Below are 13,645 nucleotides of genomic sequence, written 5' to 3'. Positions count from 1 at the left end.
CTGTGTTGTTCCGCCGGATTCCAAAGAGGGCGCAGCAGGAAAGCACTACAAACCCTCTCACCGCATCCTGGGGGGCGTGTAGTGACGTGTGCCCTTGCAGCAGTGGAAAGGGGGCGTAGAGGTGACCCGCAGTCAGTGTGACAGCAGCAGCAGCTAGCTCAGAAGCAGCGACTCGCAGCGCACGGAAAGGCCATTGCCATCTGCACGTTTCAGAAACAAAATGGTTCGTATGGCTTTTTACATCGCTTTGCGTCTGTATGTATATAGTCGTGTCGCACTGCCTGCTGTTGTGTGAGTGCAAGTCATGCCTTTGTCTCGCTGTGCAGCTAATTATATCCTGCAGGTTTCCAATATGCAAGTGGATGCAAACTGATAAAGCTCATTCTCACAGCCATTTCCTTGGCCGAAGTGTTGTCATGGAGTGTATCTGTAATATAGCAATGGTGCCTAGCAACCGTGTTTGTGTGTTAGTGCTAAACTTAGTCTTTGTTAATTTAGTGATTTTTACTTGCTGGCTATGTGTGGAAAACGTTGTTTGTACAAAATAAACCCTCACTTTAGTAAAGATTGTTTCAGGCAATGCGGCCAAACTGGCTCAGTAATACACATCTGGTGGGAATGTCCAAATGCCCAAAGATTCTGGTCCAGAATTTACAATATTATTTATTCAGTAACACAAGTAAATTTGAAGAAGGACCCTCAAAATGCCTTATTAAATGTCAAAATACCAGCAACTATACAAGATCAATAATAACTTTTATATTTTTAGCAGCTAAGATAACTATAGCTAAATTTTGGAAATCAACCCAAATCCCTATCTCCCATTTTAAAAACAAAATGAATTGGATTATGGTTAACGAAAGGTTAACTAGCATACTTATAGATAAACATGACAAATTCATGAAAGTGTGGGAACCCTGGTATATTTATTCCTTCCCGACAGCAGAAACCTTATCCACATTTACATCCTAAACTAACTATTGAAAGGACAGTCAAGACAAATAAGAATCAAGGTAAACTTTATTGGGGCTGAATACAAACTGTTCTCCCACAGATGCTGACCTTCTTAAGTTTTATTTTTAACATGGGACCTCAAAGGCCACACCATCTTATTAAGTTCAAATGACCGACTTTGAATATAAAGAAACCGTAAAGTTAATTTTTTATTTTCTTGTTGTGTTATTCTTATTCATCCTTTGGCCCCATTATTCATCAAAAATGGGACCACTTCTCCCTTTCTTCTCCCTTCTTTCCTCTCTTTTCTCTTTAAGGATATAGACTGTTCAATACAAAATGACGTTATATTGATATCCAACCTGTAAAAGTTAAAATGCAAATAAAAATAATTGAAAACGTTGTTTGTGCACACATTTTAAAATTCTAGGCACATTTTTTTTAAAAACTATCTGCTCTGGTCAGAATATATGCATATTGTTGTGTTTCCACACAAAATTCTTTGCACACCACATGATGTTGTGTACCAGTGCACAGCTTAGAGGGAACATTGCTTAGTGATACATTGTCACTTCCCCAAGCCCTGGGTTGCCTCCTCACACTCTATGTGCCTGTTATGAGAACTTCAGTGCATGCCACAGATCTTAGCCCTGAGGCTAATGTTACCAACCCAACCCTTGCAGAGCAGTCATTGGAGCAAAGAAATTCAGCTTTGTGGCCTGAAAAACACTTTGGTGCGTTATTCACCTAATTTTAAAGGGCATATCTAATGGAAAAAAAATAGATGTTCTAAGCAACTTCCTAATATACATTAATTACAAATTTCCAGTGGAGTTTATGTATGTATATCTTTATTTATAAAGCACTACTTATGTACACAGCGCTGTACAGTAGAATACATTAATACAAACAGGGGGTATTAAGGTAATAGAAGTATTATAATAAACACAAATACAAGAGACAGTTTCAATAAGATAAAAGAGTCAAAGACACAAGAGGATGGAGGTCCCTGCCCCGTAGAGCTTACAATCTAGATTTATATTACTTATATAATTACTGTTGAAATAAGTATTTGGATGCCCCTTTCTGTTCTCAGCCCTGTTGGTTCTGATTTTGAACCAATGCAGCAGAATGCAGCTTATTAACAGAAACATGCAGGGCTGGCTCGCTATATCGTTCCAATATAGCGTAACCAGCAGTACAGAAAGGGATACATTACAAATAACTTAACTTAAAAACCATTTAAATTTTATAATATATATATATTTAAGAACTACAATTTCTTTCAGGATGTAAATACATTACTGAATCTTTAAATTCTATCTTTGTAATGTCTGCTTTGGCCTGCATGGTAGAGGGAACTGTATTGCAGTTATGATTGTGAGCTGTTGGAAAGCAGTAGCTACTGTTCATGAATATCCTGCAATCAGACACAGCATTTTACAGATATAAGTAAAGTTTGGATTAAAGTAGTAAAGGTGATCCATTCTAGGAGTACAGTTGCTGGTGTCTTAGTAATGCTTATGGAATAAGACTGGGTTGAGCAGAATATGGCAGAGAATAGGTTAAAATACAGGTAAAGTGTGTTAGTCCAGCTCATGGGACGGGTAATGGAAAAGAGGTTGTCTAAACAGATGTGATAAAAGACTTGGGTTGGGATGTTGAAATAGGAAAGAGGCAGAAAATAAACATAGTTTTAGATGTGATGGAAGTGGCAGTGTGGAATATAAAGTGTGCACTGAGATGCTCGGGAATGGGTTAACAAGCAAAGGTTATTTCTTAAATGGAACAGGATAAAGTGCTGACTGGTCACGCTGGTGGCTGTTTTTAAGAAAATGTGATCCTCCTAATGCTTTGCAGTGAACTAGGATTTGTACTGATGGCATACATTCTTATTGCTAGAAAGGAAGGGTATGTGTCACACTGCACACAGATGCTCATTTATTCATTGTTTTAAATGAACAATTCATAAATATATATTTGTACTATTTGTCTGGGGAATACAGTCCTGCAGCCATGTATAGAAACATGAGTTTTACATGTGCTGCTATGTATGGAGGATACTTCAGGGCAGCTTGGCCACAATTAAAACAATATTTGGGTACCGTATGTGTTGTTCTATATTGGAATTTATGCTTCACTTTGCCCTTGAACAGAGTCCACGTTATGTAACATAACTGCTGGCTCTGTAGAAACAAATTTTGTTAACGTTAATCGAGTGGGATGCATTATTGGGTTTAATGGTTGCTACTGTTTCATCAACATTCATTTTTGTTTTGCAAATTTCTAATAATTTGATTATTTGAAAAATGTATATTCCTTCAGCTTTTGATGTAAAAGATTAATATTATGATTACACTTATATTTAACATTAGGCCATTTAGAATTAAAGGAGACATATCATAGACATGTCTTGAATTCCTTTTTATCCCCTGTATTGAGTCTCCTATGGAGGGTGGAGATACAGGTAAACACTGATGCATCAGTCAGCCATAGTTCCAAGAATATCTAGTGGAACAAACACATTTTTACCCCAAAGCGGGTCTTTCTGGGGTGGATCTTGCCTGCAAATAGGCTTTCTCCTCAGATGTCACCCTAAGTGGCCTTCAGACTGTACCCCACTGTTTCTGCCCCATGTTGCCTGAGATAGGCCATTTGGAAACCACTGCTTTGCATATAGCCATGTTATTGCTTCTAAGGTTCATAGGCTTAGAGACATTTGTGGTCTTTTTTTATTTCTGAGTGACTTTTTAAATCCTTGGCTAAAAAAAGAATCTAGTAAGTTATAACACAGTATTGGAGCTATTACATTTTTATTGTTTTTCATTATGCTGTAACTTCACTCGGCATGCCCTAGTTTTCTAGGTCACAGTTCCCTGCTTGCAGATATCCTTGCAGTTGCCTGAATGCAGTTCCCTTATTTTTTTTTCTACCTAAAATGCTGACTTTGTTCTTCCTGCCTTGTGTTTCAGCCTGAACCTGTGAAAGTCCTTGTGACCGGAGCTGCTGGTCAGATTGCTTACTCCCTGCTCTATGGTATTGCTAAAGGCGATGTCTTTGGAAAAGACCAGGTAACCATTTTAAATTGCATGTTTTTAATTCAAATTGCTAGCCTCCAAGGTGTTCTGTATGGGGCATTGATGCTGTTGCCATTGATCTGCTTTTTCAGTGTGCTTGGCATTATTTCTCTATTTTGGCTCAACTTTCTATTGATATATTTGATATGTATGAGAAGCGTGATGATTTTGTAAGTTTAGTCATGGTCAACAGCAGTTGCACTCGCAGTTTTAAGGTGTTTCAGATCCTTAGGTCCTTAAAACAACAAACAATTACCCTCTTTATTATTATCCTTGATTTATATGGCACTGATGTATTCCATTGTATTTTACAGAGGCAATGTTCAACCAGGTACACTAGTTCCTGCCCTGCAGAGATCACAGTCTGATTTCCATATAAAAGTCAATCATGTGGGAAGGGGTCAAAACGCTGGAAATCTTCTGCCATTCCTCAGTAGTCAATAGGAATTTCTGCCAACTGTTTTTTTTTTATCAAGTATTACTCAATAATGCTGTACTTTGCGGTGAGCAATTGTCTCTCTCAATTGCAGCAAAATGGCAGTACTTACCTAGTCTCCTATATGAACACTACATTTTCTGAATAGATCTAGGATGTCTGAGGGTTATAGCCCATACAGCTTTTTCATCAATATTTCCTCCGTCACAATCAAAATGCTTCTAGTCGTTGCACAATTTTTATTATTAGCTATTATCAAAGACGTGCCTTACAACACTGCACAAGCAAATACTTGCTGAACTAAATGTGCATTATAACTTCCACAGAATATATCAGGGGTTCTAAAATCTGAATGTGGGCTTTCTATTGCCTGTTAGTTAATGTGTTCTTTTTGATTATTTGTTTAGCTCCTGACTATTTGATAGCCCTAAGTATACAATTCTTTTTGCAGCCTCTTATACTTGTTCTTTTGGATATTACCCCTATGATGACTGTACTTGAAGGTGTAGTGATGGAGTTGCAGGACTGTGCTCTGCCCCTGCTGAAAGGCAAGTATTATACCAAGAGGCAAACATGTTGCAAAGTTGTTATAAGACTAGCACAGTATTGTGGAAAATAATTTGAGGTAGACTATTTTATGTTAACTAAATTTAAGCAAATAGTTAGTGGATTGTACTACCTTGTCGTCTAGGCCTTGCACCTGTTGGCTTCTTGTTAAAGGTTACAAAAAAAAGAACTACGTAGCAGATAATGAAGGCTGTAGTACAAAGAGTAGAAGAATAAGAACTTTAAGCAAGTAAGACTCTGCAAGCGATGTGCAACAGCTTTGTCAAGCTAGGCAAAACCCTGCATCTAATAGTACTATCACTTCTTGATAATCTTAGATAGTCCATCAAAGAAAACAAAATAAAATAGTAAAGTATGGCAGCACTTTTTTTTATTTTTGCCCATAACGTAAAAGGATCCATGTAAAGTGGTGATTACCCCTGCACTGTGCCATGTCTTCTAACATAGTATTTGCTTAATTCATCTTGAAATCAGGTAATGCTTTACTAGGCAAAGTTCAAGGCACATGCATTTCCTGTTTATCTGATGGTTTAAAGGTTAATTGCTTGTAAGGCAAAAAGCAAAAGGAATATCTGCTTATTAATCTACTCCTATTTGGGTTTTAATGAGATTTATAATTTATTTGTGCAGCTGTCTTTTATTACAATGCAGCAAATTCAGCTTTTTTAAATACTGTGTACAGAAGGATTTTTATAAGCTAAGCAGCCCAGTACAACATCTAGTTTAATTTTATATATTTTATGCCAGAAGTCATTTACACTCTCAGTGCAACATTTTCTACCAAATTTTAATACCTGTACCATCAAGAAACATTATACAGGTATGGGATCCCTAATCCGGAAACCCATTATCCAGAAAGTTACAAATTACAGAAAGGCCATCTCCTATAGACTCCATTATAAGCAAATAATTCACATTTTTAAAAATGATTTCCTTTTTCTCTGTAATAATAATAAAACTAGTATCTTGTACTTGATCCCAACTAAGATATAATTAATCCTAATTGGAGGCAAAACAAGCCTATTGGGCTTATTCAATATTGAAATGATTTTTAGCAGACTTAAGTTATGGGAATCCAATTTATGGAAAGATCCCTTATCTGGAAAACCCCAAGTCCCGAGCATTCTAGATAACAGGTCCTATACCTGTAGCAAGGAATCGTATACTAGGAGGTAAAGTGTGGCATGTACAAAAGTTAGCAATACCTAGGCGTTAAAGGGGACCTGTCACCCTAAGAAATAACTCCAAATTATTTTCTATATTCTTAGTTGAGCAAAATAAACTTTACTTAATAAATAATAATATAAATATATATAATATAAATAATAATATAAATCCTTTTTCCTTCCGTCTTGGAAGCAAGCAGGCAGCTGCCATTTTGTGAACACTGTTATGAAGGCAAGCTTTGTATCATGCCAAAATGGGGTATCCGATATCCAGGCCCATGCTCTGGCTACACAATTAGACAATGAGGAGGGAGGAGAAAAGTGAAATGTGCAGTGACATCTACGTAGTGCTGAATGGAAAGCTAAAGTACTTGTCTGCCCCGCCTCTATGCCTAAATCATAGGCAAGCAATATATGATTGACAGCTGGGATTTTTAAATGCCTTTATGGGTTTGGATGTGTTAATATAAAAATGAATTTGGGTTTCATGTTTAATTTGAAAAGGACTTTTATTATACAGCTTTTTATGTCTGGGTGACAGGTCCACTTTAAAATTCCCTAGTAGATAACATGATAACTTTGCTGTGTAAAGCAGGAGCCGAATATGTTTTCTGTTATACAAGAAACTGGTAAAGCTAGTTAAAGAAAGGGCACAGAAAGTTTCAGAGCTTTTATAAGATTTTGTTTTACAGAGGTGATTGCTACCGATAAGGAAGATGTGGCCTTCAAAGATTTGGATGTTGCCATTCTGGTTGGTTCCATGCCAAGAAGGGAGGGCATGGAAAGAAAGGACTTGCTGAAAGCCAATGTAAAGATTTTTAAGTCTCAGGGTGCAGCTCTGAACAAGTATTCCAAGAAGAGTGTTAAGGTGCTTGCTTCCAACTTATTTTATTAACATGAGGCAACAGAGTGCAGTGGCCCTGTGCCATTTACATGCATTCTATAATTAACTGTGGCTTTGGTGCTCCAGGGAAAAAAATAAATAAATCTAGTCAAGAGATTCCAGTCTCCTAGTGTAACCTGTAAATATAGCCCGCTCCACTTATAGGCCCTTATGATTCACTCAAGAAACAGACTAGTGGTTTGGGGTTGATTATGCACCACAATGTAGATATACTTTTGCCAGTATAATGTGCAAATTGTAAATCAGTAGTGTCGTGGTGGGGAAACAAGGTTCACATGCGTACTTTTAGAACCTGTGTTTGTAAATGAGCCCTAACGTCAGTCCATTATTAAGCTAGATCAGGCCTTAAGTTGATTGGACTATAAGTATATATTTGCCCTAGGCTTGGTAAAGCTGCTCTGGTACACTGAATCGAGTTTGTACAATTTGGGCTTTGTGAATAACTATAAGATATTTTTAAAGCATTTAACTAAGTTGTGTGCTAGATCTTTTCAAATAACAGAAAGACCCCTTTATCCGGAAAACCCCTGGTTCTGAGCATAACAGGTTTAATACATGTACAAAATATAAAGTGGTGGAAGGACTCAAGCAGATTGTTCTTTAACAAGCATGTATTGAGTTGGTATAAATACTTTTTTGTGTGTGTTAGGTTATTGTTGTGGGGAATCCAGCAAACACAAATTGCCTGACTGCAATGAAGTCTGCTCCATCCATCCCTAAAGAGAACTTCAGCTGTCTGACACGCTTAGATCACAACAGAGCCAAAGGACAAGTAAGTTTTCTTTTTAAACCTTAATTAGTCAGAGTGCCTGACGTGAGGAAATTTAAAATTCTAAAAGGGGTGGTTCACCTTTAAAGGACAAGGAAAGTCTAAGTCACTTGGGGATGCCAAAATGTTAGGCACCCCCAAGTGACTTAAATCGCCTACCTTTTACCCCGGGCTGGTGCCCCTGTTAGGAGAAAACAGCACCAGCCCGGGGTACCTGGAGCGAGCGCTTGCTTCTTCCCTATTCGCGCTGCTGGCAAATGTCCAGGACAGGCGCATGCGCAGTAGAGTGAAAAGCCGACTTCTCTGTTCAAAGTTTGGCTTTTCACTATACTGTGCATGCGTGCACAGTGAAGAAGGAAGCGATCGCTGCTACCCCGGGCTGGTGCTGTTCTCTCCTAACAGGGGCACCAGCCCGGGGTACAAGGTAAGCGATTAAAGTCACTTGGGGGTGCCTAACATTTTGGCACCCCCAAGTGACTTAGACTTTCCTTCTCCTTTAATTTAACTTTTAGTATGTTATAGAATAAACAATTCTGAGCAACTTTTTCAGTTCATTATTTTGAATTTACCACCTTTTTCTGACCCTGGCAGCCAAAAACTATTGCTCTGTGGGGCTGCTTTTTTACTGCTGTTACTTTTTATAACTTTTTTTTTTTTCTATTCAGTCCTCTCCTATTCATATATCAGTCTCTCATTAAAACCACTCCCTGATTGTTAAGGTAACTGTTATAACTGCAAACTGGAGAGTTGCTGATCAATTATTGAAATAATTAAACTACAAAAAATGAAGACCAATTGCAAATTATCTCAGAATAGCTCTGACAATGTCACTAAATCCACAAATGCCTCTTTAAAAGGTCCCCTTTAAATTCCCTATCAGTATGATATAGACATTGAAATTCTGAGACTCTGAATTCTTTTGCAGTTGATCTTAATTTTGTAAATTTTGGAGCTGGGGGGGGGGGGGGGCTCTGCATAATGTGCTGGGGTAAAGCTGTTATGAAGCAGAAGAAAAAGGCAAATAATTCATACTACACAAAATCGAAAAGGGGCTGATTAAAAAAACAAGTTGCTAAGAATAGGACATTCTTTAAAATACTAAAAGTTAACATAGAGGTGAACTGCCCCTTTAACTAGCTTTTCTACTAGCTTCCCCATCAATGTTATTTTTAGGACCCTGGTTGGAGTCATTCATTTCTAACTCGCTGTTTCATGTGCTGGCACTACACATCACTAATCTTATTACTGTCCTTCCCAGAGTGCAGTGTGTGCATAGATCTCCCTAGTGAAAAAATCAAGTTTGACATTTGACCTAGCACACAATGTACTGTAAGGTCAAGGGGGATTATTTTGAGATTTTAGCTGTGGTTCCCAAGTACTTATCTAACTGTACATATGCAGCCAGCAAGTGCTTATGTATTTTTTTTTCCTTATTAGATTGCTCTGAAGTTGAATGTTGCTTCTGATGATGTAAAGAATGTAATTATCTGGGGTAATCACTCATCCACTCAGTATCCTGATGCTTCCCATGCAACTGTGAATCTGCAAGGAAAAGATGTTGGTGCCTTTGAAGCAGTGAAGAATGATGACTGGCTAAAGGGTGAATTTATCACTGTAAGAAAAATACTTGTTTTTCACCATAAAACATTTAATAAAAAGTAATGAAAAACTTTCAGTGGCTTTTTAGCAATGTTAACAAATACAGCTATATTCATTAAAGCTACTTACACTTAAACTTGCTTCCCACACTAGTATGTATTTTCACCAAGCACCACTGTGTCTGCCCAGTCTTTTCTGATAAATTTTTCCAAAGTTCCCCTATTGACACAGGGAAACCCTGACAGTGGTGGCAATTCCAAGTTTCACACTGCAGGCTTTGTCAGTAGGTGCAGCACTTATACCTAAAAAATATTTTTCATTTTTTTTTTTATAAAGGCCCTAGGACAGTATGGCCTAAATCAACCAAGCTGGTCATGCATAGGAAATAGGTGTTTATTACTCGTATAAGTCTATCTAATGCTTCTACAACTCCCAGCAAATTAGCTCAGCAACTGGACAGCTGAAGCCTTGAGTTTGGTGTACTGTGTAATAGAAAGATAAAAGTTTCCTCTAAACTATTTAGGCTTTTACCTTGTAACAATTCCCTCCCAGACAGTGCAGCAAAGAGGAGCAGCTGTTATTAAGGCCAGAAAGTTGTCTAGTGCAATGTCTGCTGCTAAAGCCATCTGCGATCATGTGAGGGATATCTGGTTTGGAACCCCTGATGTAAGTAATCAAACTGTTCAGCAAAATAACATATTCCATTTTGCTTCCCAAAGACCTCTTTCTTCTCTAATGTGTGAGGGCAATGTATATTTTAGGTTTTGGTATGTTTCATTTCAGTCATTGCCATTATATCTGCCTCTACTGGGACATTCTGCAATTAAAAATGTAGCCATTTTATAAATGGAAAAACATGTGAAGGGTAAATCCAGGGTCTTTTTTTTATAAAAATGTTTAATCCCTGAAAATTACCTGATACCCCCGGGCGGTGCTCTTTTTAGCGGTCCAGAGTATTCCTGTAGAAGCTTGTTTACCACAATATTTTTAATATATCTCTTCTCTGGGCCTGGGCAAGTGCAGTAGAGTTACAAAGCCAGCTTTTTGCAGCTAAATTAAGCTTTTACTCTACTACGCATGTGTCTGCCTGGGTCAGAGGGAAAATAAACCGCCTAAATAAAGAGCATGGCAAGAAGGAGCTTGTACAGAAGTACCCTGGGCTAGTGCAGTTTTAAGTGAACAGAGCATTGGCCGGAGTTGCAGCTAACCTAACCGAACCCCCCCCCCCCATTTATTATGCATTTCATTCTCCTTTTAAGGTTTCTTCTGTTTTTAAGGTGTGACAGATAATACAGGGCTCACATCTATCCATCTAATACTTAACATGTTTGCTTTTGTTTTCAGGGGCAGTTTGTTTCCATGGGAGTTATTTCGGATGGAAACTCTTATGGTATACCTGAAGACCTGATGTATTCATTCCCTCTTACCATCAAGGTAATATTCTTTCTATCTGAGCTTGATCATTTGAAGCTAGTTACTCCATCTGTATGAAATAAGTGATTACCCGAGGTCAATACACACACATCTACATCCCTACTTCTTGACAGCTCTTAACTGCAAAGATGCTGATATCATATTAGGTTTATATACACATCTAGGAATTCCTATCTAGTAGAAATATGTCTACAATAGACTTTCACCAATCACCTGAGCGGCTTCTTTAGTTCACCTGTAATACACCTTGCAGTTATATGCATCACTAAAACTCCTGCCATGAATGCTGTGCTTTAATCTAGCAACATATCCAAGCAAAGTACTGAGTGCTGCAACTACTGGTATTTGTGTATAGGTGCCATGCAGCCTTTTAACACACTCTGAAGGACCGTGTGTGTGAATTGCAATAAGGACGCTTCTTTTCATCTTGGCTTTTGTTTTTATTTAGTTGTGTCTTCCTGCTCTAAATTAATCTTAAATTCTTACAATGCTAAAATTTAAAAAAAAAAACTAATTTTACTAATCTGAATTCTTTGAACAGAATAAGACCTGGAAAATAGTGGAAGGCCTGCCTATTAATGACTTTTCCCGTGAGAAAATGGATCTCACAGCTAAAGAACTTCATGAAGAAAAAGAAACTGCACTTGAATTTCTGTCCTGCGAATGACTAGTGACAGATTCCACAACGCACTTAACCCCTGAGAAAATGAAAAGTTCTCTTTAAGTTTCCTACCAAGTGCTATTTATGTTGTCTAGCAGTGGTCACCTGACAGTCGCACTTGATTTTGTTTTGTATATGTGACTAGTGTTATCAATCATTCCTAGCAATAGTCATTAAATGAAAACCCTGGGTGGTTTTAAAGTGTTTCTGGCTCATGTGGATTTATTAAGTATCATAAGTATCATTTTTTCCTTTCAGCTTGATGTACTTGCATGGTTTTTATTTAGGTATTTACCAAGTTTCCCATTCTTATTAGTCTTTATTTAACATTGTATGTCTGAAGTCTGTATTTAGCAACAGTGAATATTGTACATCAGTCCCTGCCTCGGTAGAGCTTACATTCTTTAGTCCCTATCACATAAACACGCACCATTTTATATTAGTTTATCAGGAACCAGTTTACCTGCCTGTATGTCTGGATTGTTTTGAAGAACCCGAGTTCCTGGAGGAAGCCACTCGGGGAAGATACTAGATCCTTGCAGATAGTGCCCATGATGAAATAATAGCTAGTACTGAATAACACCTCTGTCCTCCAAAAAAAACTGTTGGGCTACATACACTTTAGCACATCCTTTCCAATGTTTTTTCTTAGCAGTGCCCACTCTAAGCTGGCCATACAGTTCATAATAGTTTTACTAATAAGTAGAAATCACTGATGAATCCTGTGCTATATAAAGGTACAAGACCACAGCTCAAGGGGCTCTAAATATCACTTCTGTTTTATAAGGGGCAATATATCTCTTGCTGTACAGTATAAGGATATTATAAGTCACTGAAGAGTCCTTGATCATTTAACAGCATGATACTACAGGCTGAATTATACAGGTCAGTGAACTCTGAGTATCACCTTGTATTATAAGGCATAATGCAATGCTTACTGTAAATCATAAAGCTGTTAGTAGTCACTGAAGAGTTTTGTGACAATATAAAGGCATATGTCTGCAGGCTGATACAGGTCCATGAATTAGGAGTATCCCATTAGAAGCAACTGAAGAGTTGTAATCATATAAAGGTACAAGGTTATACTGGTCAGGGAGCTCTTAATATCCTGTGGCTCAATAAATAACCGTTATGGTGGTGTATAGTTTTAAATTGGTTGGGGTTTTTTTTTGGGTGTTGCAATATGTTCTCTGGATCCCTGGCTGGGCATCAACCATCCAGCTAATAGAAATTGCAGTGTTGCGACTAATTGTTATTAGGCTACCTAATGGGAATTTCCATCCTAAGTAGTAGAACTTAAAATAACACTGTAAAATAACACTTTTCTCAACAGGAACAGAAATAGAAATTGGTCTTTTTAAAATAACAGCTGGGGCATACTGTGCCTTTGTCCTAACCACTTGCATTTATTGCGTAGTATTATTCCATGCCAGCACTATTATTACAAAACTATCTAAATATGCAAGGAGGTGAGGAAAAGGCAGGGCATGGGCAGTGGTACTGGAATTCTCCTGGTCCTCTACCCATCCCCCTTTATGTGGACATCTTTTGGGTAAGTGCATACTGACACTGTATCTTATAGCAGAGACATTTTTTTTTTTATTTCAGGCCAGTGTATGACAGAGAAGCACAAGTCCATGAAATTATATAAGGGATTATAACTACTTAAGGGGGGAAGGTGTCTGACAAAAAGTGTCACTTAAAGGGATTCTGTCACAGGAAAGCATGTTTTATATAAAACACATCAGTTAATAGAGCTTCTAAAACAGAATCCTGCATTGAAATCCATTTTTCAAAAGCGCAAAAAGATGTTTTATATTTAATTTTGACATTTGAAATGGGACTAGCCATATTCTTATTTTCCCAGGTGCTCTTGGTAATGTGACTTGTGATGAACTTTAGTCACACTTTACTGCTGTGCTGCAAGTGATTTCACCCCTCTCCCTTTCCCCCCAGCAGCCGATCAGTAAGATATCCAAGTCCGGCTTGGGACTCCTGCAGTTACATGGGAGTAGGAAAAACAATAGGTTGCCTGAAAGCAGTTCCAATGTGTAGCACTGGCTTCTTCTGAATGCTCA

The 13,645-nt window shown here is 37.9% G+C and overlaps 1 protein-coding gene across 2 annotated transcripts; it reads left to right on the top strand.

The window, feature by feature from the left end:
• Positions 1-35: 35 nt before the first annotated feature.
• Positions 36-11,771, top strand: mdh1 (malate dehydrogenase 1). 2 transcript variants are annotated; one of them, NM_001006693.2, is made up of 9 exons: positions 36-223; positions 3,927-4,025; positions 4,919-5,015; positions 6,893-7,068; positions 7,754-7,876; positions 9,311-9,487; positions 10,025-10,138; positions 10,817-10,906; positions 11,448-11,771. In NM_001006693.2, exons 1-9 carry the CDS (start codon positions 221-223, stop codon positions 11,571-11,573), a joined length of 1,005 nt encoding a protein of 334 aa, NP_001006694.1. In that variant the 5' UTR covers positions 36-220; the 3' UTR covers positions 11,574-11,771. Both variants share the same exon structure in this region, with proteins under 2 accessions (NP_001006694.1, NP_001303830.1).
• Positions 11,772-13,645: the final 1,874 nt, after the last annotated feature.

This window comes from Xenopus tropicalis, chromosome 5 (genome assembly GCF_000004195.4).
Source record: "Xenopus tropicalis strain Nigerian chromosome 5, UCB_Xtro_10.0, whole genome shotgun sequence".
NCBI classification, from domain to species: Eukaryota; Metazoa; Chordata; class Amphibia; order Anura; family Pipidae; genus Xenopus; species Xenopus tropicalis.
Note: the sequence above shows the minus strand (reverse complement) of the source record. Positions and strands in the feature narration are given on the sequence as shown.